General features: G+C 52.5%; 2 protein-coding genes across 3 annotated transcripts in view; one reads left to right on the top strand and one right to left on the bottom strand.

Annotated features, from left to right (window-relative positions):
* Window positions 1-2,328: 2,328 nt before the first annotated feature.
* NOL6 (nucleolar protein 6) lies at window positions 2,329-14,769 on the bottom strand. 2 transcript variants are annotated; one of them, XR_013829101.1, is made up of 27 exons: window positions 14,267-14,769; window positions 13,007-13,207; window positions 12,802-12,918; window positions 11,191-11,370; window positions 10,683-10,851; window positions 10,332-10,466; window positions 10,091-10,254; window positions 9,884-10,004; window positions 9,622-9,680; window positions 9,438-9,539; window positions 9,120-9,235; window positions 8,772-8,949; window positions 8,492-8,614; window positions 7,792-7,940; window positions 7,565-7,640; window positions 7,185-7,325; window positions 6,923-7,040; window positions 6,687-6,841; window positions 6,432-6,595; window positions 5,886-6,038; window positions 5,576-5,673; window positions 4,658-4,782; window positions 4,446-4,535; window positions 3,886-4,080; window positions 3,668-3,769; window positions 2,975-3,494; window positions 2,329-2,664 (listed from the first exon to the last, which is right to left on the bottom strand). XR_013829101.1 is itself a non-coding variant. In XM_079926809.1 (26 exons), the coding sequence occupies exons 1-26, from the start codon at window positions 14,318-14,320 to the stop codon at window positions 3,345-3,347; spliced, it is 3,435 nt and encodes a 1,144-aa protein (XP_079782935.1). In that variant the 5' UTR covers window positions 14,321-14,769; the 3' UTR covers window positions 2,329-3,344. The 2 variants fall into 2 exon arrangements, 1 of the variants encoding a protein (XP_079782935.1); XM_079926809.1 differs by having other exon boundaries at window positions 2,329-3,494.
* A 7,502-nt stretch (window positions 14,770-22,271) lies between these two features.
* UBE2R2 (ubiquitin conjugating enzyme E2 R2) overlaps window positions 22,272-24,006 on the top strand; it is a 96,874-nt gene continuing 95,139 nt past the window's right edge. The window contains exon 1 of the mRNA XM_079926164.1: window positions 22,272-22,456. Coding sequence (XP_079782290.1) covers window positions 22,280-22,456 — 177 coding nt within the window. The 5' untranslated portion in view covers window positions 22,272-22,279. The remainder of the gene's footprint in view (window positions 22,457-24,006) is intronic.

The raw sequence follows: 24,006 nt of genomic DNA, 5'->3' as shown, positions 1-24,006 counted from the left end.
TCGCAAAGCGAGTACCAGATGTTGAGGGGGTTAGGTGCATATTTTTTTGGGTGGAAGTGGTGGGCCTCAGACTAGCCCAATCTGACTTACTAGGTCAGGGATGCAGCAGTCCTCAGGATTTCACTGAATGTAACCTGCTGCAGGGACCCCTGGGCTTTGGGGTCTTGCTTTTTTTCTCCAAAGTAAGGAGCTGGGCAGAGGAAAACAGGGTCTTCAGCTAAAAGGATTCTGGTTTAGAGGAGGTTGTCAGATAGCACAGCCCGAAGAGAGGACCCTTTGAGAATTCACTGAATGTGACTACATAGAGAGGCTTGGGAGGTCTGACAGAACTGGGGAAACTGAAGCCCCAAGAAGGGGAAGCCTTTATTTACAGCCATTTAGATTTACAGGAAGGAATCCAGAGTTCCTGCCTCCTGAGAGCTTTTCCTCCTGACTTGCTCTTTAAAAACAGAGCAGATTTTGCCTTTTACAGCAACCCAGAGCTGGAGGCAAAAACCTGCACAAGCACACTAGTACATACAGATGTGCACACACCCGAGTCCAACACACACAGAGCAGACAGATCACACCATACGTCACACACAGCCTCCCGCCCCATCCATGTCTACCTGCAAACGCAGAGGCCCACAGGGGCAGACGCACGTGGGGCGGCGCTGTAACACACATCCCCCTGCACACCCTCGCTCCAGCAGGAGTTCCTCCTAGGCTCCTGTCCTCTTCCCCTGAGGTTCCAGCTCCTCATGTCCCCTCTCCCCCAAGGTCATGTTAGACCACACCAGCCTCCTCACCTACTTCCCAGAGAAAATCCAAGGAAAACAGGTTGGAGCAAGCATTGAAATTGGAGCCTGGATTTCGTGCTCCCCTCACCCCGCACCCCAAGCTGGAGCAGGGAGTGCAGAAAGCATGGCGGATGTACCTCCTTGGGCTTCTGAGTCATCTGCCCTCTTCCCTTGCCACACTTGGCACCTGACAAAGCCATTATCATGGCTTCTTTCTTTTCTTTTCTTTTTTTTTTTTTTTGGCCACACTGCATGGCTTGAGGGATCTTAGCTCCCTGACCAGGGATCAAACCCATGCTCCTTGCAGTGGAAGCACAGAGTCCTAAGCACTGGACTGCCAAGGAAGTCCCTATCATGCCCATTTTAAAGATGGGGGGGTTGAGCCCAGCAAGGGAAAGTGACTTGCCCAGGACCACATGGCGAGGTAGCAGGGCCAAGGCTCATTTCCCCTGATTGGGACTGGTATCTGCACTTCTTGGAGCCACGAGCTTACCTGGAGGCAGATCCCACGCGTTGCCTGCACTGGAGTTGTGAAGGAAGCTACGAGCCTGAAGCTGACCCTGGGATGAAACGGGATGGTTTGAAACCAGCCTGTACCCCCTGCCCCTCCCCAGAGTCCACGGAGGGACTGCCACATGTGAGGGACTAAGAAAAAGGAAAGCTGAGAAGCCAGGGACGACCACAGGGCTGGGACTGCATCTCTTGTATCTCACTGAAAATACAGCCTGGCACACTGAGATCTGGAGTACATGAATGAATGGCACAGGGAGAGAGATGGACACAGACCTCAGTTCACACAGCCAATCAGTGTATTCCCTATACTAATTTCAACCCCAGGCCAAGCTGTCCCATGACAGTGACAGGCAGGGACTGGCATAGGTTCACAAAGACTAACAGAATTGGGACAAAATTGGAAACCAGAGTTCCCATGTGTGGCTAAGCATCTTGAGGATAAAGCCAGATAGCCAGACCTCCAAGTCCCTCTACAAACAAGCCCCCACCTGCAGCTGAACTTGACCTCATTCAGAAAATGATAATGAGGAAAAGCAGGTACTTCATAGGGCTGGTATATAATCAATTTCCTTATGTAAGATATGGAAAATAACAAAGGGTATCTTATTAGGCAGGCACTCAATAAACCTTTTTTTTTTTTTTTGGCTGCATTGCATGGCTTGAGTGATTTTAGTTCCTCAACCAGGGATTGAACCTGGGCCCTCAGCTGTGAGAGTGTGGAATCCTAACCATTGGACTGCCAAGCAATTCCCAACATCAACTTTTTAATTCTCAGGCCTTTCACCATCAAAACCCTACCCATTCTAGGCAGAGATCACAAATCATGATTCTCTTTTCCTTGAAGTCTTCTGGTGGCCTGCCCTGTCCTCCATCTGCCTGGGCCAGGTGCCCCTTCTGCACACACCTGTATCCTACTTGGGCAGAGCACTGTACTAGGTGCCATGAAATCTGTTCAAATATGTTTCCTGCCCTCAAAGAGCTGACATGTAGGAGACAAGGTCAAAACCACGCAGAAAAGGCAGACAAGCCAATAACATAGGGAAATTAGATGATTTAATTTTAAATCACAGTTTAAAACAAGGGAGTTCATGCCAATGTACGTGACTGCAAAGAGAAATGAACAGGCAGTAATTGCTCTAATGTTTCAGAGGAGAGAAAGTGCACCTTAGGCTGAGGGCGAGGAAGCGCTTAAGGAGGAGTCACTGTTTGAGCTGAGTCTGGAAAAAGCCAGGATTAGGGAGAGGCTGCTGCAAAGGGGGTGTGGACCAGACTGAAAGGAACCAGCACCCCCTCCCCCAGGGCACTGGGAGCTCCTGGAGAGCAGGTCTTGGGTCCCACTCACCTCTGCACCACCACTGAAGGAGCACAGAGCCTGAGGGGGTCAGACACCAGAGGCCAGGGCAGCAATCAGTGCTTTCTGCATCTCTCCTGGATGGGGGACCACCAGTCCCCCTCACCCCTTCACCCACCCAGCCCCTTCCTGTCCTCTGTGCTTTTCCATGTCCCCACCCCGGGATGCAGTGGAACCAACCCAGGAGGGCATTGTGCCCCTTCAATGCGGTGTATTCATCCCACGTAGCCCCCTCTCCACTGCTCAGTGCTGGTGCTCTGTGACTCTCAGGCAGTGCCACACCTTCTCTGAGCCCCATTTAAAAGGCCTGACGATGCACCGAAGGGCATACTGAGGTCGAGGCACACATCCTGGCAGAGGGGTGGGGACAGAGTCTCAGCCCTGGGCACACAGCCTCTTCTCCGGGCTTCTGGGAGCAGCCTGGGAAGGAAAAAATAAAAAAGGCCCAGGCCAGGCTGACAAGTAGATGGATCTCCTGGGTTCATTCAGGGGGCTCCACAGGACACCATGGCCCCTGCCCCAATACTGGGGCATCAGACAGGAAACTGGGACAGGGCTTTGTTGGGGATGATTCAGCATGCTCGGGCCAGCAAGCCCTCCTTGGACGGTCCACATGCAGCAAGGGTGGTCACAGCATTGACATCTTGCTCCAGAGGTCTGCAGTCCTGTTGTCCATCTACAGCTTGCTCCTGGGCTGGAGGTCACACGGTCCACCTCTCACTTCGGGCCTCCACAGCCTGGACTAGGCCTTCGCCCAGGATGGCAAAGTCCTCCAGGATGGCTTCTACATTGGGCACCATCACCAGCTCCCCACCTTGAGACACCACCATGCGCCCCTTTGTGTTGGAGGCCTGAGAGAATCAGAGAAATGTAGATGGAGGTGTCACGAGAGGCACACGCAGAGACACCAAAACACGTTTCACACCCGCCACCGGGTCACGCGTGGAACCACACACAGACACACATGCCCATGTGGAACACATGTACACACTCAGGAACAGACAACTGTCCCCAGCCAGCTCACCTTTAACGGCTGGGGCTGGAAGCTGGTGGGCTTCCAGAGGACACCGATCACCTTTCCACCATGCTGGTCATAGAAGAAAAGGGCCAGGTCCCCAAAGGCCTCCTAGGAAAAGGCAGGACAGAGACAAGATTACAGGTGGACACCTGAGAGCCACCCCCACGGCCCCAGCTCCACCTGGATGTCCCCTCCCCAGGGTCAGTCAGCCCTTGAGGACCTACCCTGAGCTGCGCCAGGTAGAGCTGAGGAGGATCGTAGCCCAGCACAGGCATCAAGGAGGAAGGCCCCGGCTCACTAAGCAGGCCCCGGCAGAAGGAGGCAGCTGGCGAGTCCACAGCCTGGCGGTGCCGGGGGATGTGGCGGGGAGACAGGTGGATCAGCACGTCGTACATGTCCAACGGTGGCCGGAACACTGTCTGAGGAGGGGTAGTGCCCACTTGGGAGCTGGGAACTGGACCACAAACCCCTCCACATGCCCACTCTGGCTCCCCCCTTCCCTTTTGTCTGACCCGCCCACTATGGGCCCAAATGCTCATTTGAAGGCAGGAACAACAAGACCCAGTTGGTGGCAGCTTGGGTCCCCAGGAGGAGAGCAGGGTAGAAGTGTGAAGCCAGGGCCCCGATTCTCCTGCAGGCTCCCCCACTGCCAGGCGCCGTGGGCAGCTGCAACGCCTTCTCTGGATTCAGTCTCACCAGACAGGGGCCCCTAGAGCTCCAGACTTCCATGGTTCAAAGGCAGAGTCCCCAGAGCCCCTGGAGTCAGTCTGGGCCCGGGGCTTACCCTGATGTCCCCAGGACCCTGGGGATCCATTAGCTGCTTCTCTAGGACAGGCAAGGCCTCGGCTGCCAGGACCATGAGCTGGTGTAGGATCTGGGGGACACACATACATCAGAAAGGTCACACCTGACCACAGGTCTCTCATAGCTCAGGCTGGGCCTGCTTTTTCCTTGGGGGAGAAAACCACACATTTGGGAGCAGGAATGAAATTAAACCTGGGGCGAGGGTCCATCCTGTGTCCATACAGAGCTTTTGCGATCCTGGGGGGTAATGATGACCATGACGGGAAGTTTTGTCCGGGTTGCCAGGAAGACACTGCGGATCTCCACCTGCTCCTCCGCTGCGGAGGAGAGGGGGTCTTGGGTCAGCCTACTCCTCCCCCCAGACACCCTCTACTGCCCTGGGTCCTCCTACTGTACACTTAGCAGCTGCCCATCACAGGGACGTTCCAACATCCCCCAAATGGCAAAAGCGATGAAAGGGACACCGCATCTGCCTCAACTGGGCAGGGTGTTAAACTCCCAGCCTGGGACCAGAAGCAGAATTTTCCACTGCCTGGCACCCTAGTCTGCTTTCTGGGCCTGCACAAGCTGAGGCCTGCCCCTGGCCCCTTCCTACCCTGGGCTCCCACACACCTGGGGAATTAGAAAGCTGATACCTTCCTCTCTGCTGGGACCAGAAGCTCCTCATATTACAACCAGAAATCATCACTCACCACCCCCCCCTGCCACCGACCCCAGACCCAAGAGGTCTGGGCATGTATTCTAGCCTGAACCGTTCCCTGCTCCCCACCGTAAGACTTCTCACCTGGTGTTCAGAGCCCCTCTTCCTCTCTCCTCTTCCCTTCACAGCCCCCAGGTAGCCTGCTTACCATCCCCAGTCCGCTGTGTTTCTGATCATCACGTGGGCAAACCATATCTCTACAGTCTTGGAGCTCCCTAAAGGCTTGATTTGGTCCTCTTCCTCCTTAATAATTCCCTACCCCCAGGCAGTCAGGGTCAGGAGTGGATATCCGGGATAGGGGAGGCAGAGAGAAAACCTAACAGACTGACAGGGAAAACCCTTACCTGCCCTATTCTACAATCCACAAAGGGTAGTTCTTGCACTAGTCCGACCCTGATCCTACCACTTACCAGTGAGCTCATTATTGAGGTTGACAATTAGGGGGTTGTTCTTCCAATCAAAGGTTGATATCAGGAAAAGGAACCGAAGGAAGCCCACCTGGGGGGAGCTGAGAAGAAGGGGTAAGCAAAGCATCTGGGCCAGTCACACATGCCCAGGCCCCCCGTGGCCCAGAGAGCCTAGGCCCCCCTGGTGGATTGCAGGGGTTAGAACCCCTTCTGTCCCTTGGTTCAGCCACCTCTCCCATGTGGACTGAAGCACAGGGGATGAAAGCTGGCCCCAGTGGAACTTCCTGGCTAGGGGAAAGGTGGAGGGAATCACCTGGGAGGGGTGAAGGGCTCAGGGTGCAGGAAAAGGGCAGCAGCCACCAGGTCCAGGCTCTCATCCGTGAGCTCCTCACCTAGGAGCTGGGCGCGCACCCACCGCTTGGCCAGCCGAGCCACACCCGAGAAGGCTGGGTGCTGCTGCTGGAGTCTGCGGGGAGAGGAGGGTAGTGGCCATGACAGTGAGGCCCTCAGGGCCCAAGAACAGTGTTTCAGCCCCGCTGCTGCTACTTACTCAACTTTACCCAACACTGGCTTCTGTGCTAATGCATTACACGTATCATCTCACATCTTCCTAATTAGTACCCCAAGAGGTTGGTCCTAGCATGATTCCCATTTTACAGGTGAGAAAAATAAGGTTGAGGGGAGGGGGAATCCTGCCCAAGGGACATAGCCAGTGAAGTGGCAGGGCCAGGGTTCTGGCACTTGCCTGACTCCAGAACTCATCTCTCCAACCGGCCTTCCAGCGAGACAGATGGCCAGGAGAGCAGAATGGGGCCAGGAAAGGGTCTATGGACATAAGAGCCTGTGGGGGTGGCCATACCCATGCAAGGTGCTGGTGAGCAGGGGCAACTGCCTAGTGTCCCTCTCAAGGCGGAGGGAGGCGGGAGTGTCCCTCAAGGAGATGATCCCCTCGGGGCTCCGCGTCTCCCTCAGGATCTGGGGCTCCCGCTGATAGGCCACACGAATCCGGAACACAAACCCATCCTGTTGGAAGAGGGGATGGCATGGGAGGCGGGCCACCCTGACACCCCTGTCCCCTCCCTCCCTGGGTATCCCTGCCCTGCACCAGCCAAACCTTGAGGACATCGGTGTGCGTGGCTGTGGCGCGGCACTGCAGCCCATGCTGCTGCGTCAGCAGCTCTGCCAGGCGCAGCTGGAAGGCAGCCCGGACCCTCCGTATGGCCTCAGCATCCTGCGGCCACTGCCCACTGCCCTCCAGGTGACATACCACTGTGGAGAAGCGTGAGAGGCCTCAGCCTGCGGTCTGGGGTGAGAACAGTCCCTCTCACCCCCTCGCAAGAGCTCCCTCACCAGTCATGGGCTCCACGTAGGCTGGACAGGGCTTGTCAGGCCGGGGCAACAGTGAGGCCCGCTCTTGCAGCTGTTCATAGAAGGAGTAGGCTGGCCGGACTGCGGTTGGTGGGAACACCTATGGAAGAAGGGGGGCTGAGGAAGAGGCCTGGGACTGGGAGGGAGTGCCCAGAATCAAGAAGCTGGAAGGGAGAATACCGGGTGAGTGGAGCAGAGGTGGGTGTCACGAAGCAGAAAGAGCTCCCTGCCCCTTGCGCCTCACCTCAGTGTAGCGCAGCACTGGGTGAGCTCCCTGCACGGCAGACACGGTCAGCGGCAGACCTTCCAGTCCCCACAGCAAGCGACTGAGGTCATCGTAGCAACGCACCGCAGCTGCCAGGGCCTCCTCACCTGTGCTGGAGGTCTGAGAGGGAAAAGAAAGACAGGAGGGCACGACCTTTCAGAAGAGCCCCACCACCTGGGATACAGCCATGGCTCAGGCTGCTGCTGCAGAGCCAGGGAGTCCCCTGCTGGACGCTCTGGGAAGTGCAGCCTGGCTAAGATGGGGCTCTCCACCCCCATCCCCACCCCCAAATCCAGCCACACAGGCTGCTTACTCTACAGTCCCTAGCCTTAACCCAAGCCCTGAAGCAGGGCCCTTACCTCTTTCAGGCTTTGAATCAGTGCATCCAGGAGGCCCCCCGTATAGTGGACACAGGTATCTGGGATGTCAGCATGGCTGGAAAAGGGGCACAGGCACAGTGTGGGCACTGGGGGCCATGCCGAGAGCTACTGGATGTGGGCTGCTCACCCCAAAAGCTTGGGCCAGACCCTCCTAAAAGGCTCCCCAGCCCATGGCTACCTCCTGGCATTCAGATGCTAACACTCACAGCGTTAAGAGATGAGTGACCACCTGGTGGGGAATAAGGCGCTTCTGGGCCATAGAGGCTGCCTCCCAGACCACAGCTTCCCGAATGGCTCCATCCTGGAAACGCCGAAGCTCGGAGCGAGATCCCCAGAACTGGCGGAAGTCAGCAGCCTGGGAAGAGGAAAGGGGTAGTGGTAGAGATCAATAAAGAAGGGCTCTGTCAGAAATCTCCCAACAGGGGACTTCCCTGGTGGTCCAGCGATAAAGAATCCGCCGTACAAGGCAGGGGATGTGGGTTCAGTCCCTGGTCGGGGAAATAAGATGCCACATGCCGCGGGGCAACTAAGCCCGCGTGCCACAACTACAGAGCTCGCGTACCTCAACGAGAGAGCCTGCGTGCCGCAAACTACAGAGCCCATGCACCCTGGAGCCTGAACGCCACAACTAGGGAGAAAAATCCCACACTCCACAACTAGAGAGAAGTCCGTGAACCAAAATGAAAGATCCTGCATGCCTCAACAAAGATCCCGCGTGCCGCAACTAAGAACCAATGCGGCCAAAAATAAACTAACTAAATAGATAATAAATAAATCTTGCAAAAAAGAGAAAAAAGAAAGAAGTCTCCTGACAGGCCTCAATCCAGGTGGCATGAGGACAGTCCACTCCACTCCTTCCAATGCAAGACAGGACAAAATCACCCCTCAGACTCCAGGGCTCCTCACCTCAGGCTGGTCAGCCTCTGGACCCAGCTCAAGAACACTGGTCAGCCCCTCAGGCCGGAGGAGCAATCCCAGGGTCAGGACCCCGGAGTCTCTGTGTTTCGGTGGATCCTGGCTGATGTCCCACTGTAGGATGTAGAAAGGCTGAGCTCAATCCAAGCATCCCACAGCTTGGTCTGGAAACCCACTTTCTAGTGAGAGGGATGGTGTGTCTTTTGTATCTCTTGGGACCCTGGGTCCACCCGCCTCGGTCCCACAAACTCCCCAACCAACACCATCTCACCTCTGAGACTGGGGGCCGAGAGTGGGCCAGCAGGTGCAGCCGGGACCCCAGGCCCTGCTCCAGAAGGGTGGTTAGTGGGCCCAAAGCAGCTGAGACATAGTCCCCACCATGATCCTGCAGCTCTGGCCAGAGCTTTAGTCGGTGACACGCTGCCTGCAGGCGACTCAGTGGACGGAGACTGGGGGGGCAGAGAGGGACAATGAGGGGGAATCAGGTACTGCTGGTCCCAAGTATCACCACCCCCACCCCCAGGATGATCTATCTGAGCACTTGCCTGAGGACCTTTGCCCCATCACTAGCCCCAGGGATACAGGACTCACTGGCATATCCTGGCACCCCGAAACTTACTGCAGTATGTGGTCAAAAGCCCGGACCATAGGTTTGGGAGTCATCAACAGCAGCTGGAACCCATCGTCAGCTTTGCTGTCCAGCAACACCATAGACAGCCGTGCCTCGTGCTGCACCTGGGGCCACAGAGTAAGGAGGGAACTCCCGCGTGAGACCACCAGCACTGCACCCCTCCCCTTACGGAACACAGGGCCCAGACCCAGAGACGTGCCTGACCAAAGGTCTCTGGAGAGGAGTTTCTGGGGTTCTGGTGCTGGCAGAAGGGACAGGGTCTGGGCTGGGACATCTGGGGAAGCCAGGAGTGGGCGACACCTGTACCTGGTGGCAAGTGGAGGCAGTGACATCAGCACAGAGGTTGAGACGGCCTGAGGAGTCCAGGAAGACAACAGGGAAGGCCTGGTGGAAGTCAGCCAGGGCCGGCTGGGAGGGGGAGAGAGAAGCCAGTCAGGGCTGGGCCTTAACTTCAGGATGCCTTGCCCAGACTCAGCACTGCCCTACTCACCAGGGAGGGATCTGAGCTGAAGCACAAACTGATCCCGTTGACCGTCAGATCTGTACTGGCTGAAATGAGCCAGAGAAGGTGGGTGTGTCAGAAGGTATCCCCCTCCCTAGGGACCCAGCCCTCGTGACACCCACTCTCCGGACAGGTGGCTGCAACTGCCTGCCTCTGGGATTCGGTTTGCTCCTCTGTCTGAGGAAGAGACCGAATGATCCCTGATGGGTATGAGTGGGGCCCTTGGCCTTTCCGAGTCCAGCCGCCTCACCCAGAAACTGCAAGGTGCTTCTCAGGACCTGGTAGCCGCTCATGGTGGTATGGATCTTGTGTGTAGACACCAGGAAGGCAACCAGCATGGAGACAAGGAACCCACTGAATCCTCCCAGGCCCTGAGGGGGAGACGGAGGGAAAGGCCGGAGCTCAGGGCCAACCCACCACTCAGTGAGGCAGGGAAGCTGGGCCAGTCCCCACTCACCTTGTCCAGTTCCCGCTGCCGCAGCCAGACCTTCAGAAGTGCCACACCATCCTTCAGCCCCGAGGCTGAGCCCAGCACGGTTGATAGCAGCTGCGCATGGGACTCAAGGGCTGTGTCCTGCAGGACCCATGTGTTATAGTGGGGGGTGGGGGGCTCTGGGCTACCTGTGGGAGGAAAGGGGAAGTCGTGAGAGGAGAAGTCCCCGCAAGACCCTTCCCTCCAACTCCACCTTGATACTCACCATCCCCTGAAGGACTCTGCCCTTGGTACCAGGCAGTCCGCACATTGTTCTTGGACGGCAGCAGGCGGCACGGGCGGAAAAAGTCAGGTGGAGGGCATGGATGCAGACGGACAGTGACCAGACGCTCATCCTTCCCTGGGGGTAGATGGGAGATGCTGAGACCCTGCAGCCCCCTGGAGCCGGAGGAGCCCCTGTACCACCCACACCACCCCCACTCCCCATTTGAGGGCCTTACACCTTTCCCGTCCAACTTGAGGCCCAAGCTTCTCACCGTGGACTTGAGGCCCTAGTTCCTCCCCCACTGGATTTGTCACCCCATGCGGTGCCCTCCACCCGGTATATGCCTCCCACCATGCGGCCGCAGCAGCAGCGAGGGTTTCAGGTGGCAGCCATTGGTGTAGGAAAAGCGAACACTGCCAAAGAGTGGGTCTTGGGACAGGTGGTGAGCCAAGTGGGCCAGGTAGAGGGCACGCTTGCGGAAGTAGCGCTGGTTCAGCCCATCCTTGTCCTGTAGGATCTCCTGGAGGGGGTCAGGAGAAGAGAGAGATGTCCAGTCACTTAAGTCCTCGTTGTTGGAGAACTTGGGGGCCGAGATGAAGCCAAGGTCAAAGCTTGGCAACCCCATCTGCTGGCCAGGATGCTTAAGCCACGGCTAGCAATACCACAACTCAGATGAGGAAGACAAAGTTCCAAATGGCAAATCTAAGCTCCCTCAGGACAACTGCAGTGGTCTGTTCTTTGGATTTAGAATTCAGATTTCAATGCCCCGGCAAGTGAGAGGTGGGAAAAAGAGAGGGATCGAGGGATTTGTAGGTGGTGAAATGGCAGACCTCTCCATTCCCCAAACTCTGAACCTCACCCTGGGCATGGTCAATGCCACATCCACATTGATGTCCGGCCGGATGCAGGTGCCCAGAAGGTAACTGCCCACAACAGTGACCTGGGCTGGGGGCAGGAAGCGGAAACAGCCCTTCACAGTATAGGGCACTTGGTGGAGGGGGACTCGAACCCCATCCCGGAGCCATGCCTGGTTGGTCAGCTGTGGGGACAGAGACAGTGACACGTATTAATTTGACGGCCTTCCTAACATGTCCCCTTGATGTCTAGTAGACATCTCAAATTCAACATGTCAAAATGTTTGAAACCAAACTTCTGATCTTCCTATAAACATGTCTTCCCCATTAAGACAACTCCATACTAGCTGCTCAAGCTAAAAACATTTAAATCATCTTGACTCATCTCTGTTAAGAACATCCATTTCACTTTCAAAAGGTATCCAGACACTGACCACTTCTCTACTCTACCCTAGTCTGAGCCATTTTTCAGTGGATCATTGTACAATAGGTTTCTAACTAGTCTCCTTGATTTCACCTTTGTCCCCCTCCATTCTACTTTTTTTTTTTTTTTTTTTTTTTTTTTTTGCAGTACGCGGGCCTCTCACTGTTGTGGCCTCTCCCGTTGCAGAGCACAGGCTCTGGACGCGCAGGCTCAGCGGCCGTGGCTCACGGCCCAGCCGCTCCGCGGCATGTGGGATCTTCCCGGACCGGGGCACGAACCCATGTCCCCAGCATCGGCAGGCGGACTCTCAACCACTGCGCTACCAGGGAAGCCCCCTCCATTCTACTTTTAACGCAAAAACCTGGGTGAACTTTTTAATACTGAAGTTAGATCACAAACAAAATGCCTGCAGTTATTCCCCATCTTATCCAGAGCAACAGCCAAAGTCCTGGTTTTGGTGCACAAGGCCCTGCATAATATGCCCCCTCCTCCATAACCTTTCTGAACTTACCTCCTATCTTCCCCTCATTCTTTCCAAGGAATGTACCAGACCCACCCTTTTTTTAAAATTTTTTAGTTTAACTTTATTTTTTTATACAGCAGGTTCTTTTTAGTTATCCATCTTATGTATATTAGTGTATATATGTCAATCCCAATCTCCCAACTCATCATACCAGACCTATTCTTGCCTTTGAACCTTTGTGTTGGCTATTTTCCCTTCCTGGAATCCCTTCCCTTCCCTTCCCTTCCTTAGATATCTATATACCTGACTCACTTCCTTCACACAAATGTCACTTCAATAAGGCCTACCTCAACCACGCTACTTAAAGTTGCCAAACACTCTCACCCTCTGATATTCCCATAATCCCCTTACCTTGTTCTTCTTCCTTTTTCCATAGTACTTACCACCATCTAACACTGCCATACAGTTTACTTGTCGTGTTCATTATCTATCGTCCATAAGTCTAATACTAGAACATAGGCTGCTTTGTTCACTGATGTACCCTAAGAACACAACTACTGCAAGGCACGTAAGTGTTTGCTAAATGAATGAACACATAATTGACTGCACTCCTAGCTGAGACTCTTGGCAGTGAGAATGAGCTCCCTAGCACCCCATCCCCTTCAGAGAATAACAAGGCCCCTAAGGACCTCTTCTGGGCTTTCCAGTTCCCTCCACTACCTGCCTTACCTCTGTCTCAGGGGTTGAGGGCACCCTCATGATCCGCTGGTTGACCTTCTGTAGGAAAGCATCAATCCGCTCTTTCTTCTTCTCTGACAGCCTCACTTCCTTCAGTAGCTCCTCTACCTGTAAGAAGTGGCAGGGGTGAGTAGTACTTCAGCCTCAGTGTCTCAGGCCCACCTCTCTAACCCAATTCCCAACCACCCAATGGTACCTGTAAACGAAGCAAGCTGGAATGGAACAGACTCTCAGTCTCCCGAAGGCGATTCAGCTCCTCATTGGTAGGCTCCTTGTACAGTTCTGCCCGGCTGAGCTTCACGGGCTGCAGGAGGCCCTCCACTGGAGAACCAGAACGCTTCTTTGAGGATTCCTTCTTCCCCTCCTTGCCTATGCCTTCCAGAGCTGACGCCATCACCTGTGGCCAATGAGAGGGAGAACCCAGGGTGACATCACAGATATCTAGCGTCCACTGCCTGACGTGCCACCATGACAGGAATGTGGGTAAAGGCTTTACCTGCTCCTGGGCTCTCTTGAATAGGAGTCAGATTGTGTAAAACGCAGAATAACTTTTACTGAAAAGAACATTACTGAGCTCTATGCTGAAATCTCCCTGAGTTGAGGGTTCCCCATCTACCTGATAGCACAAGTTGCTAGGTGTAGTAGCTGACTGGGCCATGCACCAAGCAATGCCTCAGGTCCTTGTAAGTACCAGGAGCTTCCTCTTCTGCTGGGTTAATCCTGGGACTTTGCAAATGCCATCTCCACTCTTGCTCTATCCAAATCCTGCCAGGTTACACACACACACACACACCCCCTGCCCCAGCAAGCCGTGACTATAAACTATATAAGTACACATTAAGTGCTCAATGATGGAAGAGCCTACTGACTCTGAAGGACACACTCAGTGAAATCATCCAATCCTCACAATAATCCTAGCAGAAAACGGACACCCGAACGAAGCCCAGTGAGCTAGAGGTTCCAGTTGGTATGCCTAAACTGTGAGCAGGCTTCGAACTCTGGGCTGCAGGATCCCAAACCTTCTCCCCTACAGCCCTGGGCCCCGCCCCCCTCCACGATCCCACACCCTGGAGAGCCTTACTGTAGCGCTCCAGGAGCGCCACCACGTGGAGAGCACAAAACTAGACACAAGAGGAAAGAAGATCCCGTCCAACCTCCAGGAGGACTTCGTCAAGAAAAAGACCCAAGCCGCAGAAGGGGGTGGGGTTTTTTTCAGTTTCAAGGTGTAGAGCTAGCAAACAGAGAGAAGCTCAATTGTCTTTACTATTTCCATCCGGATAATGCCAAGTTCCATCTCCTTTAGCAAGCTCTGATTGTCTCGGTACCCTGGGCTGGAAGCATCAGGGGAAATGGGGCTCTTCCAGAAGGGACCGTTCTCGTGCCCTCGCTAGAGAACTGTTAGGTTCTGCCATCTCCGACACGTTGCGCATTCCTTCCTCCCAGATGGCTCACCCACCTCCGGCTCCCCGGCAGTTCCGCGATGCTGCGCTCCCTTATGTGCGGGGCCCATCCCTCCCGTACTGCTCCCGCACTCCGGGTTTAAAGTCCACTTGCTCTGCACAACTTCTTCCCACGTTGACAGAAATGCCCAAACCGCGTCAGATATGCAGCCCAGAGCGGCAGCTTTGCTGCGGAGAGCGGAAGCTAGCCTCGTGGCACAGGACTCCACCCAGTTCAAGAGCCATAGGGTGAGTGCCCGACGAGTCGCTTGTCATTGGTTTCTGTCACTCTCCGGGGCCGCCCATTATGGGGGAGGGGCCAAATAGGGTTTTCCGATTTACGGCCTCCTTGCGACGCCAGGCCTGAAGCATGCTCGTAACTTGGCGGTCGCTTCCTTTTCCTCACTTCCTCCATTTGGGTCGAAAGGGGAAGGGCGGGGCTAGATTGGGCCCTCTGGGGAGGGTTTGCTTACTTAACGCCAGTGAGTCCTTTTCTTTTCTCATCTTATCAATTAACCAATCTCGTAAGTTCCACTTCCAAAGTATATCTTGAGTTTATTCACTGTACTCTGTATTTACTGCCGAGTTTGGTGCGCATCACATCATCTTGTGCCTAGAATAATGTAACAGCTTTTTTCCAGTTTATTACATTTTCCAAGTCTACTGAAGCGTTGCTATAATATTATGATGAACGCCCATATACCCTTCACCTACCCACCATAACTTAGTGTTGATGTTTTACCAAATTTGTTTCCTCTTTATGGTTTTTTTTAGACGCCTGAGATTTGTTTAATATTTATTTATTTATTTGGCTGCATCGGGTCTTAGTTGTGGCAGGCGGGATCTTCCTTGCGGCATGTGGGATCTTTGTGGCGCGCAGGCTATCTAGTTGTGGCGTGCAGGCTCTAGAGCACACGGGCTCAGTAGCTGCGTGGCACGTGGGCTTAGTTGCCCCATGGCATGTGGGATCTTAGTTCCCTGACCAGGGGTCGAACCCACGTCCCCTGCATTGGAAGGCAGATTCTTAACTACTGGACCACTGGGGAAGTCCCTGTGTATTTATGTTTTATTATTTATCATAACCATTTGAGAATCAATGGTTCTTAAAAACCATGCCTAAGTACTTTGGCCTGTGTCTACCAAGAATAAGGACTATCTCTTATGTAGTCATAATTCAATTATAAAATTCAGTAAATTTAACCTTGATTCAATGCCATTATATAAAGTCCATAGTCAAATTTTGCAATTATCCCAATAACCTTACATAGCAGCGTTTTATTTCGCAGTGCAAGATCAGGCATCTATTTAGTCATCATGTTTCTTTTCTCTCTCTTAATCTGGAACATTTTCTTAGCTCTCCCTTTTTTGTTTTTTGTGAGGTTTTTTTGTTGTTGTGGGGTTTTTTTTTTTGTTTTTGTTTTTGTTGTTGTTTTTGTGGTACACGAGCCTCTCACTGTTGTGGCCTCTCCCGTTGCGGAGCACAGGCTCTGGACGCACAGGCTCATGGCTCATGGACCCAGCCGCTCCGCAGCATGTGGGATCTTCCCGGACCGGGGCACGAACCTGCATCCCCTGCATTGGCAGGCAGACTCTCAACCACTGCGCCACCAGGGAAGCCCTGTTGTTTTTTTGACAACAGTTTTGAGGAATATAGGACAGTTTCATTTAATAACTTTTTCTTTTAATCTTTTTTATTGAAGTACAATACACATATAGAAAAATTCACATATCTCAAGGATACAGCTTGGATATTCACAAACCAAACATACACATGTAATCAGCTTCCAGAAAAAAAAAAAAAAAAGCAGAACATTTCCTGCACCTTGCCAATCTCCCTTCATTCTGCCGTCTAGTCACTGCCCCCCAACAGTAACCACTATCCCAACTTCTAATAGCATAGGATATTTTATGCAATGGCTTTTAAAGGAATTTTCACAAAAGTGGTCTTGTCCTTCTTCAATCCATTCCACACAGTTACCAGAATGAGTATTCTGCAACTAAAATCCTATCATGCCACTCTCCTTTTAAAAACTCATCAGTGGGGCTTTAAATGTCACAAATGGTAGGATTTCTTTCTTTATACCTGAAGGGTATTTTGATATTTAAGGAAGGTTTCCTGGAGGAGATGGGGCTGGTGCTAAGTCTTGAAGCATGATTTGACTTTGAATTGATTGAGAGGAGAAAGCACCACTGTGGCAGTCGGAGGAAGACCAAAGGGGCCAGAGATTGGTCAACCATTCATTCCACACTGGATGATACTTAAGAAATGTCAGCCCTGTGCTGTGTCAAGGATAAAGATAAATAAGACATGATGATCACAAGCCAGAAATCTGGAATAATGCTCTTGCCTTCACATTTCACAGGCTAGTCCCTGCTCTTACATTTAAAAGTAACCTCAGCGAGGTTTCTTCTGACCCTGCCTCCATTTATTTATTTAATTTTTTAATTTTTAATTTTTAATTTTTTTGCGGTACACAGGCCTCTCACTGTTGTGGCCTCTCCCGTTGCGGAGCACAGGCTCCAGACGCGCAGGCTCTGTGGCCACGGCTCACGGGCCCAGCCGCTCTGCGGCATGTGGGATCTTCCTGGACCAGGGCACGAACCCATGTCCCCTGCTTCAGCAGGCGGACTCTCAACCACTGCGCCACCAGGGAAGCCCCTGCCTCCATTTAACATTGCATCCACCCCAACAGTTTCCATCTTAGCCCCCCCAATCACCTTCATTAGTACTCACCAAAACTTGCAATGTTATTTGTCTACTAATTTCTTGTTTTTGTCTGTTTCTGTCTCAATCACTAGAATGTCAGCTCCATGAGGGCAGGACCCAGTCATTTGTGTCTCATTCACTACTGTATCCTTGGCATTTAGCACAGGGCCTGTCACATAGCAGGCCCTCAATAAATATTTGTTGAATGAATGAATGGCTCTTTCTTTTTTTTTTGCGGTATGCGGGCCTCTCCCTGTTGTGGCCTCTCCCATTGCGGAGCACAGGTTCCGGACGCGCAGACTCAGTGGCCATGGCTTACGGGCCCAGCCGCTCCGCGGCATGTGGGATCTTCCCGGACCGGGTGTCCCCTGCATCGGCAGGTGGACTCTCAACCACTGCGCCACCAGGGAAGCCCAAATGGCTCTTTCTTAAGAGCAACTCACAGGCTGGGAGAAAAATGTAAACAAATAGTTGCAGTAGAGCACGGGGGTGATATGATATGTACAGATTGCTGTGGGCACATTAGACTAGGAACATTACAGCATGGTGGTTAAAAGCAGTCACACTAAAGTGGGATGGCCAAGGTTCAACTTCAGGTTCTGCCATTCACTCACTGGGTGACCTTGAGTAACTTTCTTAATCTCCCTAAGATTTAGATATTCTAGTAATGACCATGTCGAGGATTTTTGTGAGAATTAAATGAGGTTTACTGCATGTGCAGAGCCTGTCACATACTGATGCATAACAAATGTTAGCTGTTGTTATCAAAGGAAGACTGGGGCTCCTTTAGAGCACTATTCAAAACTTACATGTATTAACATATGCAGAATGAAAAACAAAAACAAAAACGGTGGACTCTTTTAAAAAAGTCATTCTAGGGAGTTCCCTGGAGCCCTAGTGGTTAGGATTCTGGGCTTTTACTGCATGGCCCGGGTTCGATCCCGGTTGGGGAACTGAGATCCTGCAAGCCGAGCAGCATGGCCAAAAAAAAAAAGTCATTCTATAAGGTCAGAATTAACCTTTATAAAGCAAAATAACCCTCTCTCTCAGTTATTTCACCAAGATTTCCACATCTTTTCTTTTTGGAAGAAAGGTAATAGATTCTTTATAGGAGCCCTGGTTGGAGAATACTAGGTGATGCCGTACAGATTAGGGGGTGAAGGTCCTGTTTTCTTTGCCACTAGAGGGCACCAGTCAGTCAAGTCAATTTCTACCTGTCGTGAAACTATAAGAAAGCTCTAGGAAGCTATCTCTGCCATTCATTCCTTGTGTCGTAAGTACCCATTATGCACCAAACATTATAGTAGCTTGTATATGGTTATGAGAAAGATCTGTTGTCCTTCTGGAATTTATAACCTTGAGCATGTGTCTGAGAGACCCTATTAGACACGGGGGGAGGGGTGGAGGGTGGGGTTCAATTTGTGATTTGTTGTTGTTACTGATTATCTTCCTGCCCTTGGCCGTGAGCCCATGAGAACAATTACTTAGTGTTTATTTTGTGTCAGACAGTGTGCTGGTTGCTGAGGATCCAGGGATGAATAAGACACAGTTGTAACCTACAAATAAACAATGTCTTACCCGCTGAGATAAAAAGCCATGAGACAAGTTCCATGGAATTTGAGTTCCTCTGATGTGAGTATGGAGTCTTAAGTACGCAACTCATTAACACACTAGGCTGTGAGCTTCCTAGATAGGTATATGTTTATTAGTCACCCATCTTAGGGTCATGGCATTGTGAATATTTAGTATGAGTTTGTGAGTTGATCTGAGTCCAGAGACAGGCTTCTGGTCTGGGTGCCAGGTGTATGTTCCAGTGACTTAGGCTAGGGATCTGCCATCTTCTGGGTCAGGGTGGGGCTATCATGAGTCTATGTGGGTGAAATGCTTTGAAGATGAACTTTCTGCCTATTTGTCTACTCACAGCCTTGCTATTAAAAGTGTCAACATCATCTCCCACGTTTCCAGGTCAGCAATCTCCCTAAATTGAATGGTGGAAGAGGGGAAGTCAGAACCAGTCAAACACCATCCTTTGGGGAGGAGGGGCTGAATTGACTAAAATACGCTCTAATTCCAGTGGAGTTTAGTCTCAAAACTGAGGGAATAGAGTTGGGAGGCTAAGGAATGATTCTTTAAAATACTGAGGCCTCATCTCTGAGAAAAAATAACAACAACAACAAAATGAAGGGGCTCTTTCATTGTGGATTGTGCAGAGTAACTTCCTTCTAAAGAGTACAGTATAGAAAGGAGGTAAAAGGAGTAACTTTACAGTGGAGAAGAGTGGCTGACATATTCTGTCAGCCAGGTGACTGAGGTCAATATCAACACTACGTCGTGTTGATATTATGTGCTCTTGGTATGATGTGATGAAAATATCATTTTACTCCTGTGATCTCCCCTTCAAAACCCCAAAACTCCAGTTTAATCATGAGAAAAACATCACAAATTCTAACTGAGGGACATTCTACAGTATCCTTGACTAGTACTCTTCAAAACTTTTAAGGTCATCAAAAACAAGGAAAGTCTGAGAAACTGTCACAGTCAAGAGGAGTCTAATAAAACATGAAAACTAAATATGGCATCTAGGATAGGATCCTGGAATAGAAAAGCGACTTTAGGTAAGAACTAAGGAAATGTGAGTAAAGACTTTAGTCATTAATAATATATCAGGGCTTCCCTGGTGGCACAGTGGTTAAGAATCCACCTGCCAATGCAGGGGACACGGCTTTGAGCCCTGGTCTGGGAAGATCCCACATGCCACGGACCAGCTAAGCCCGTGTGCCACAACTACTGAGCCTGAGCTCTAGAGCCCGCAAGCCACAACTACTGAGCCCGTGTGCCACAACTACTGAAACCCGTGCACCTAGAGCCCATGCTCTGCAACAAGAGAAGCCACCGCAACAAGAAGCCCGTGCACTGCAATGAAGAGTAGCCCCCCGCTCGCCGCAACTAGGGAGAAGCCCTCGTGCAGCAACGAAGACCCAATGCAGCCAAAAATAAATTTATTTAAAAAATGATATATCAATATTGGTTCATTAATTGTAATAAATGTACTACACTAATGTAAGATGTTAATAATAGGGGAAATTGGGTACCAGGTATATGGGAACTATCTGTACTATCTTCTCCATTTTTCTATAAATCTAAAACTGTTTAAAAAAAAAGTCTATTTAAAAAATGGAGGGGGTGGTATCCAGAAAATAACTTTGCCATAAATTTTTTTTTTTTCTTGCGGTACGCGGGCCTCTCACTGTTGTGGCCTCTCCCGTTGCGGAGCACAGGCTCCGGACCCGCAGGCTCAGCGGCCACGGCTCACGGGCCCAGCCGCTCCGCGGCATGTGGGATCTTCCCGGACTGGGGCACGAACCCGTGTCCCCTGCATCGGCAGGCGGACTCTCAACCACTGCGCCACCAGGGAAGCCCTGCCTTAAATTTTTTTAAAAATAAAATTTCCTATTTATGGATCATTTACCATATGCCAGTGATAAACTCTGTACATGGATGATCTCATTTAAATATTTACAATTGTTTATTTATTAGGCACAATTAACCCTCTTTTACAGAAGCTGATGAAAAAGGAAGAGGTCTTATAATGTAAATGGTGGAGCAGGGGTTGGTACCAAGGATCTTTCTGATCCCCAAATTCTAAGTGTACGGAACTCTCACAGTATCCTGGCTTTTCTAGGAAACGTTCATGGAGTTATCATAGGACATGCCTTCCAAAGAGAAAGGGGTATTCTAAATCATGGGGATTGAAGACCTCTACATCTCACTTCTGCCAGGATTATCTTAAAAGTCCCCCAGGTCTAAGTTGGACTTTCAAGCCGGAAAAGATCTGTAGGGGGTCAAAGTTCAACCAAATACGCCATTTGACAAATGGGTAAATTGGGGGATAGCTAGAGCATTTGCCCCAAATCACACAGAAAAGGGCCAAGAACCCAGGTTCAGTCTGTATTATTATTTCTCTCCTTATTTCCTACAACTTCCTCTTTGTAGTTAAGAAGGGAAGTATTAACTGACCTATCTGCCTTCCCCATTTCTCGGATGGGAAACTGCCCCCCAGCCCCCTAAGTTGGTGACACACTGCTCTCCAAGGACACAATGGCATGAGGACTGGACCTGCAGAAGAGATGTCAGGAAGCTTGTTTGCACCGACAAAACCCACATTGTCAGCACATCCTTGTCAAGCACCTACTGAGTGCGGGGACGACGGACTGTGTGTCATGGCGCGGGGGGCGGGGGGTTAGGCCTGCAGAGGATCTGGGGCTCGTAGGATGACTGCGGGAGGCCAGTGGATACAAGTAGTGGGGAAGAGGGCGATGACAGCTCGAGGACAGAGGTCCCTTCCGGGGCGCGCGTTTGGAACCGCGGCGTCAAGCCGCACAGCCGTCATTTTGGGGCCAAGGGCATCCCCTGCGGCCACCCTCGACCCCCACTGCCACCCTCGACCCCCCCACTGCCGCTTGGCCCTTTAAGGGCGGGGGACACTCGCCAGGCGTCACAAAGCACCGCCACTGCGCGGGGCGGTGGAGAGGAGGCAGGGAAGTGGGAGGAGTGGGAGGAGTGGGAGGGGGAGGGGGGGAGGAGGAGGAGGAGGAGGAGGAGGAGGAGGAGGAGGAGGGAGAGGAGGGCGGGGGAGGGAGGGGCGCGCGCACGCGCGTCGCGTCGGGCCGCCCGCCGCCGAGAGCCGCCCTCCCTCCCGACGTGCGCCCCTCCTCCCACTCTCCCTCCCTCCTTCTTCTCGGCTCCGTCGCTCCCGCGGCGCGAGGCGCTCTTGCTCTTCTCCTCCTCCTCCGCCGTCGCCCCTCCCCCCGCGCAGCCGCCGCCGCCGCCGCGAGACCCCCGCGTGCCGTGCTCCCCCCCCCCGCCCTTCGGCCCCGCGCGCCCTTCGGCCCCGGCGGCCCCGGAGGAAACGAGAGGGCGAGCGAGCGCGGCGCTCCCGGGCCGGCTCGGCCCCGTCCGCTCACCATCGCCGGCCCTCCGCCGCCTTCCTCCGCTTCCACCTCCTCTCCCCGCCCCCCGCCAAGTTGAGGCCCCCTCCGGGGGGGGGAGGCCCGGGACCCGGAGCGAATTTCTCTAACTCTCTCCACCTTTCCCCCACCCGGCCCGAGTGTGAGGAGAAGGGCCTGGCCCGGCCCGCGTCGTGTGTGAGGAGGAACCGGGCCGGCCCACGGGCCGTCTGGGGCCTGGTCCGGGCCGCCGGGCGTGTGAAGACAGGGGCCCGGTGCGGGCCGCCCGAGGGCGAGCGGAGCGGAGGGGAGGGGCCTGGTCCGGCCCGGCCGGTGCGTGAGGACTGGGGCCCCGGCCCGGCGCCGCCGTCGCCGCGATGGCCCAGCAGCAGATGACCAGTTCGCAGAAGGCCCTGATGCTCGAGCTGAAATCCCTTCAGGAGGAGCCGGTGGAGGGCTTCCGGATCACCCTGGTGGATGAATCCGACCTCTACAACTGGGAGGTTGCCATCTTCGGACCCCCTAACACTCTCTACGAAGGCGGCTACTTCAAGGTACCTCCGACCCCATCTCAGACCAGGCTTCCCCAGGTGGAGGCTGCCGCTTTCGGTAGTTTTCCCGGCCGAGAGTGGGAGCGCGGGTGAGCGGAGGGGGCTGCTCACCTCGGCAGCTCCCTCCCCCCATCGGTGGAGGCAGGAAGGCCTCGCTCGCTCACCAAGTCCCTTTTCTTTGTCATGGGGGCGGGGGCGGGAGGCCAGACTGCACCGGGAAATAGGAAAGCCTCTTTGGCTAGGGTAGTGGCTACCGGAGGAGGAGGGCGGTCTTTGTTTTGTTTCACCAGCCGAGGGTGTACGTAAAGAGAGGTGGTCTGGCTTTCCCCTCTCGTCTTCCCATCTCTGCGCCGGCTGGAACTACCCCAGAGGGCAGAGTGACCTGCACTTATGGGATTGGACCTTTTTTGGGGTGGGGTGGGGGAGGGGTACCGGCCTGTCATTCCGGAGGCTGCTTAGTGGCCTGACATTTGGGGGGTTTGATGGGCTTCTTGCCTACTGGTGGTTCCAGCTTCGCATTCCAGCGGGCGTTAATGGAGAATAGGAACCCTAGGGGTGCTAAACAAGGGTGCCTGCATTTTCTTGCCATTAGCCACTTGAGGGAACTGTAATTTAGCCCCCTTTCTGTCCTCGTTTTGTATTTACTTCAGTGGTGTTTCAAAATGCCCTTTGTCCTCACCCTGCCACCAACTTTACTGCCCCCGCTCCCCTCACCCCCCGCCTCCCATGTAGAAATATCCACAGAGGGCGGTACATGTTATGTAGAGAGAGAGTTTCCCACTTTAGGGACACAAAATTGAAACCTTTCGCTCAGATGGTTAACTCTAGCAAATGGGGGGGGGTGGTCTTACGGATGGTTTCGCAGAGTAGGACCGCTCCTTAACGACCATAGACATTGTTTCTGTTGTTTTCCAGGATGTTAGAACAGTGGTTATTATCATTCCTGAATCCAGTAGTTTCTTTATTCCAAGACAGATAACTTGGAGATACTGAGGGGTTTTTCTTTTTGTTTTTGTTTTTATTTTACCATTTTTTAAGGGGCACATCACAGGTTGAAGGTCGAATGCTTTAAATGGTGGGGGAACAGAGAGAGGAAAAGAGTGCTTAGGAATTCATTTAATTTAATTTTTTGTTTCCAAAATTAAGTAAAATAGGGCTGTGAGTCAGTCTTGGTTTGTTTTGAAGGGAGGGGCTATCTTGGCAAAAGTTTTAAATGAGTATCTTAGTCATGTAGTTACGTGTATTTTTAAGGAGTACCCAATTACTTTAGTTTCTACTCCTCTAAAGGTAGAAGCCTCAGTTTCAGGCTTGAAATTGGGTCTATTTTGTAGAAAATGTCAGGAATTGATAGGGGAATGTTTAATATTCATGTCTCTGATAGTCACTAAATACCTAGTTAAAAACATGTATTCAGTGTTTAGAATATCGTGTATACCAACTGTATGCTTCATGTTTTGTGGTCACCATACGCTGTACTCAGATGCAGATACTTGCAAAATCTACTGGCTAACTTTAGTGAAATGAAGTTTAATTTCCAAAAAGTATCATTGTTT

This window comes from Stenella coeruleoalba (genome assembly GCF_951394435.1).
Source record: "Stenella coeruleoalba genome assembly, chromosome: 7".
Classification (NCBI taxonomy): domain Eukaryota; kingdom Metazoa; phylum Chordata; class Mammalia; order Artiodactyla; family Delphinidae; genus Stenella; species Stenella coeruleoalba.
Note: the sequence above shows the minus strand (reverse complement) of the source record. Positions and strands in the feature narration are given on the sequence as shown.

Bases quoted from the DNA above. Each gene is read 5' to 3' on its own strand.
- NOL6 (XM_079926809.1), bottom strand. From the start codon at position 14,320: ATGGGCCCCGCACATAAGGGAGCGCAGCATCGCGGAACTGCCGGGGAG. The intron at 7,641-7,791 runs GTGAGTGTTAGC...CCCCTTTTCCAG, and splicing joins GTCACTCATCTCTTAACGCT to CCATGCTGACATCCCAGATA. The intron at 7,326-7,564 runs GTAAGGGCCCTG...TTTCCCTCTCAG, and splicing joins TGATTCAAAGCCTGAAAGAG to ACCTCCAGCACAGGTGAGGA.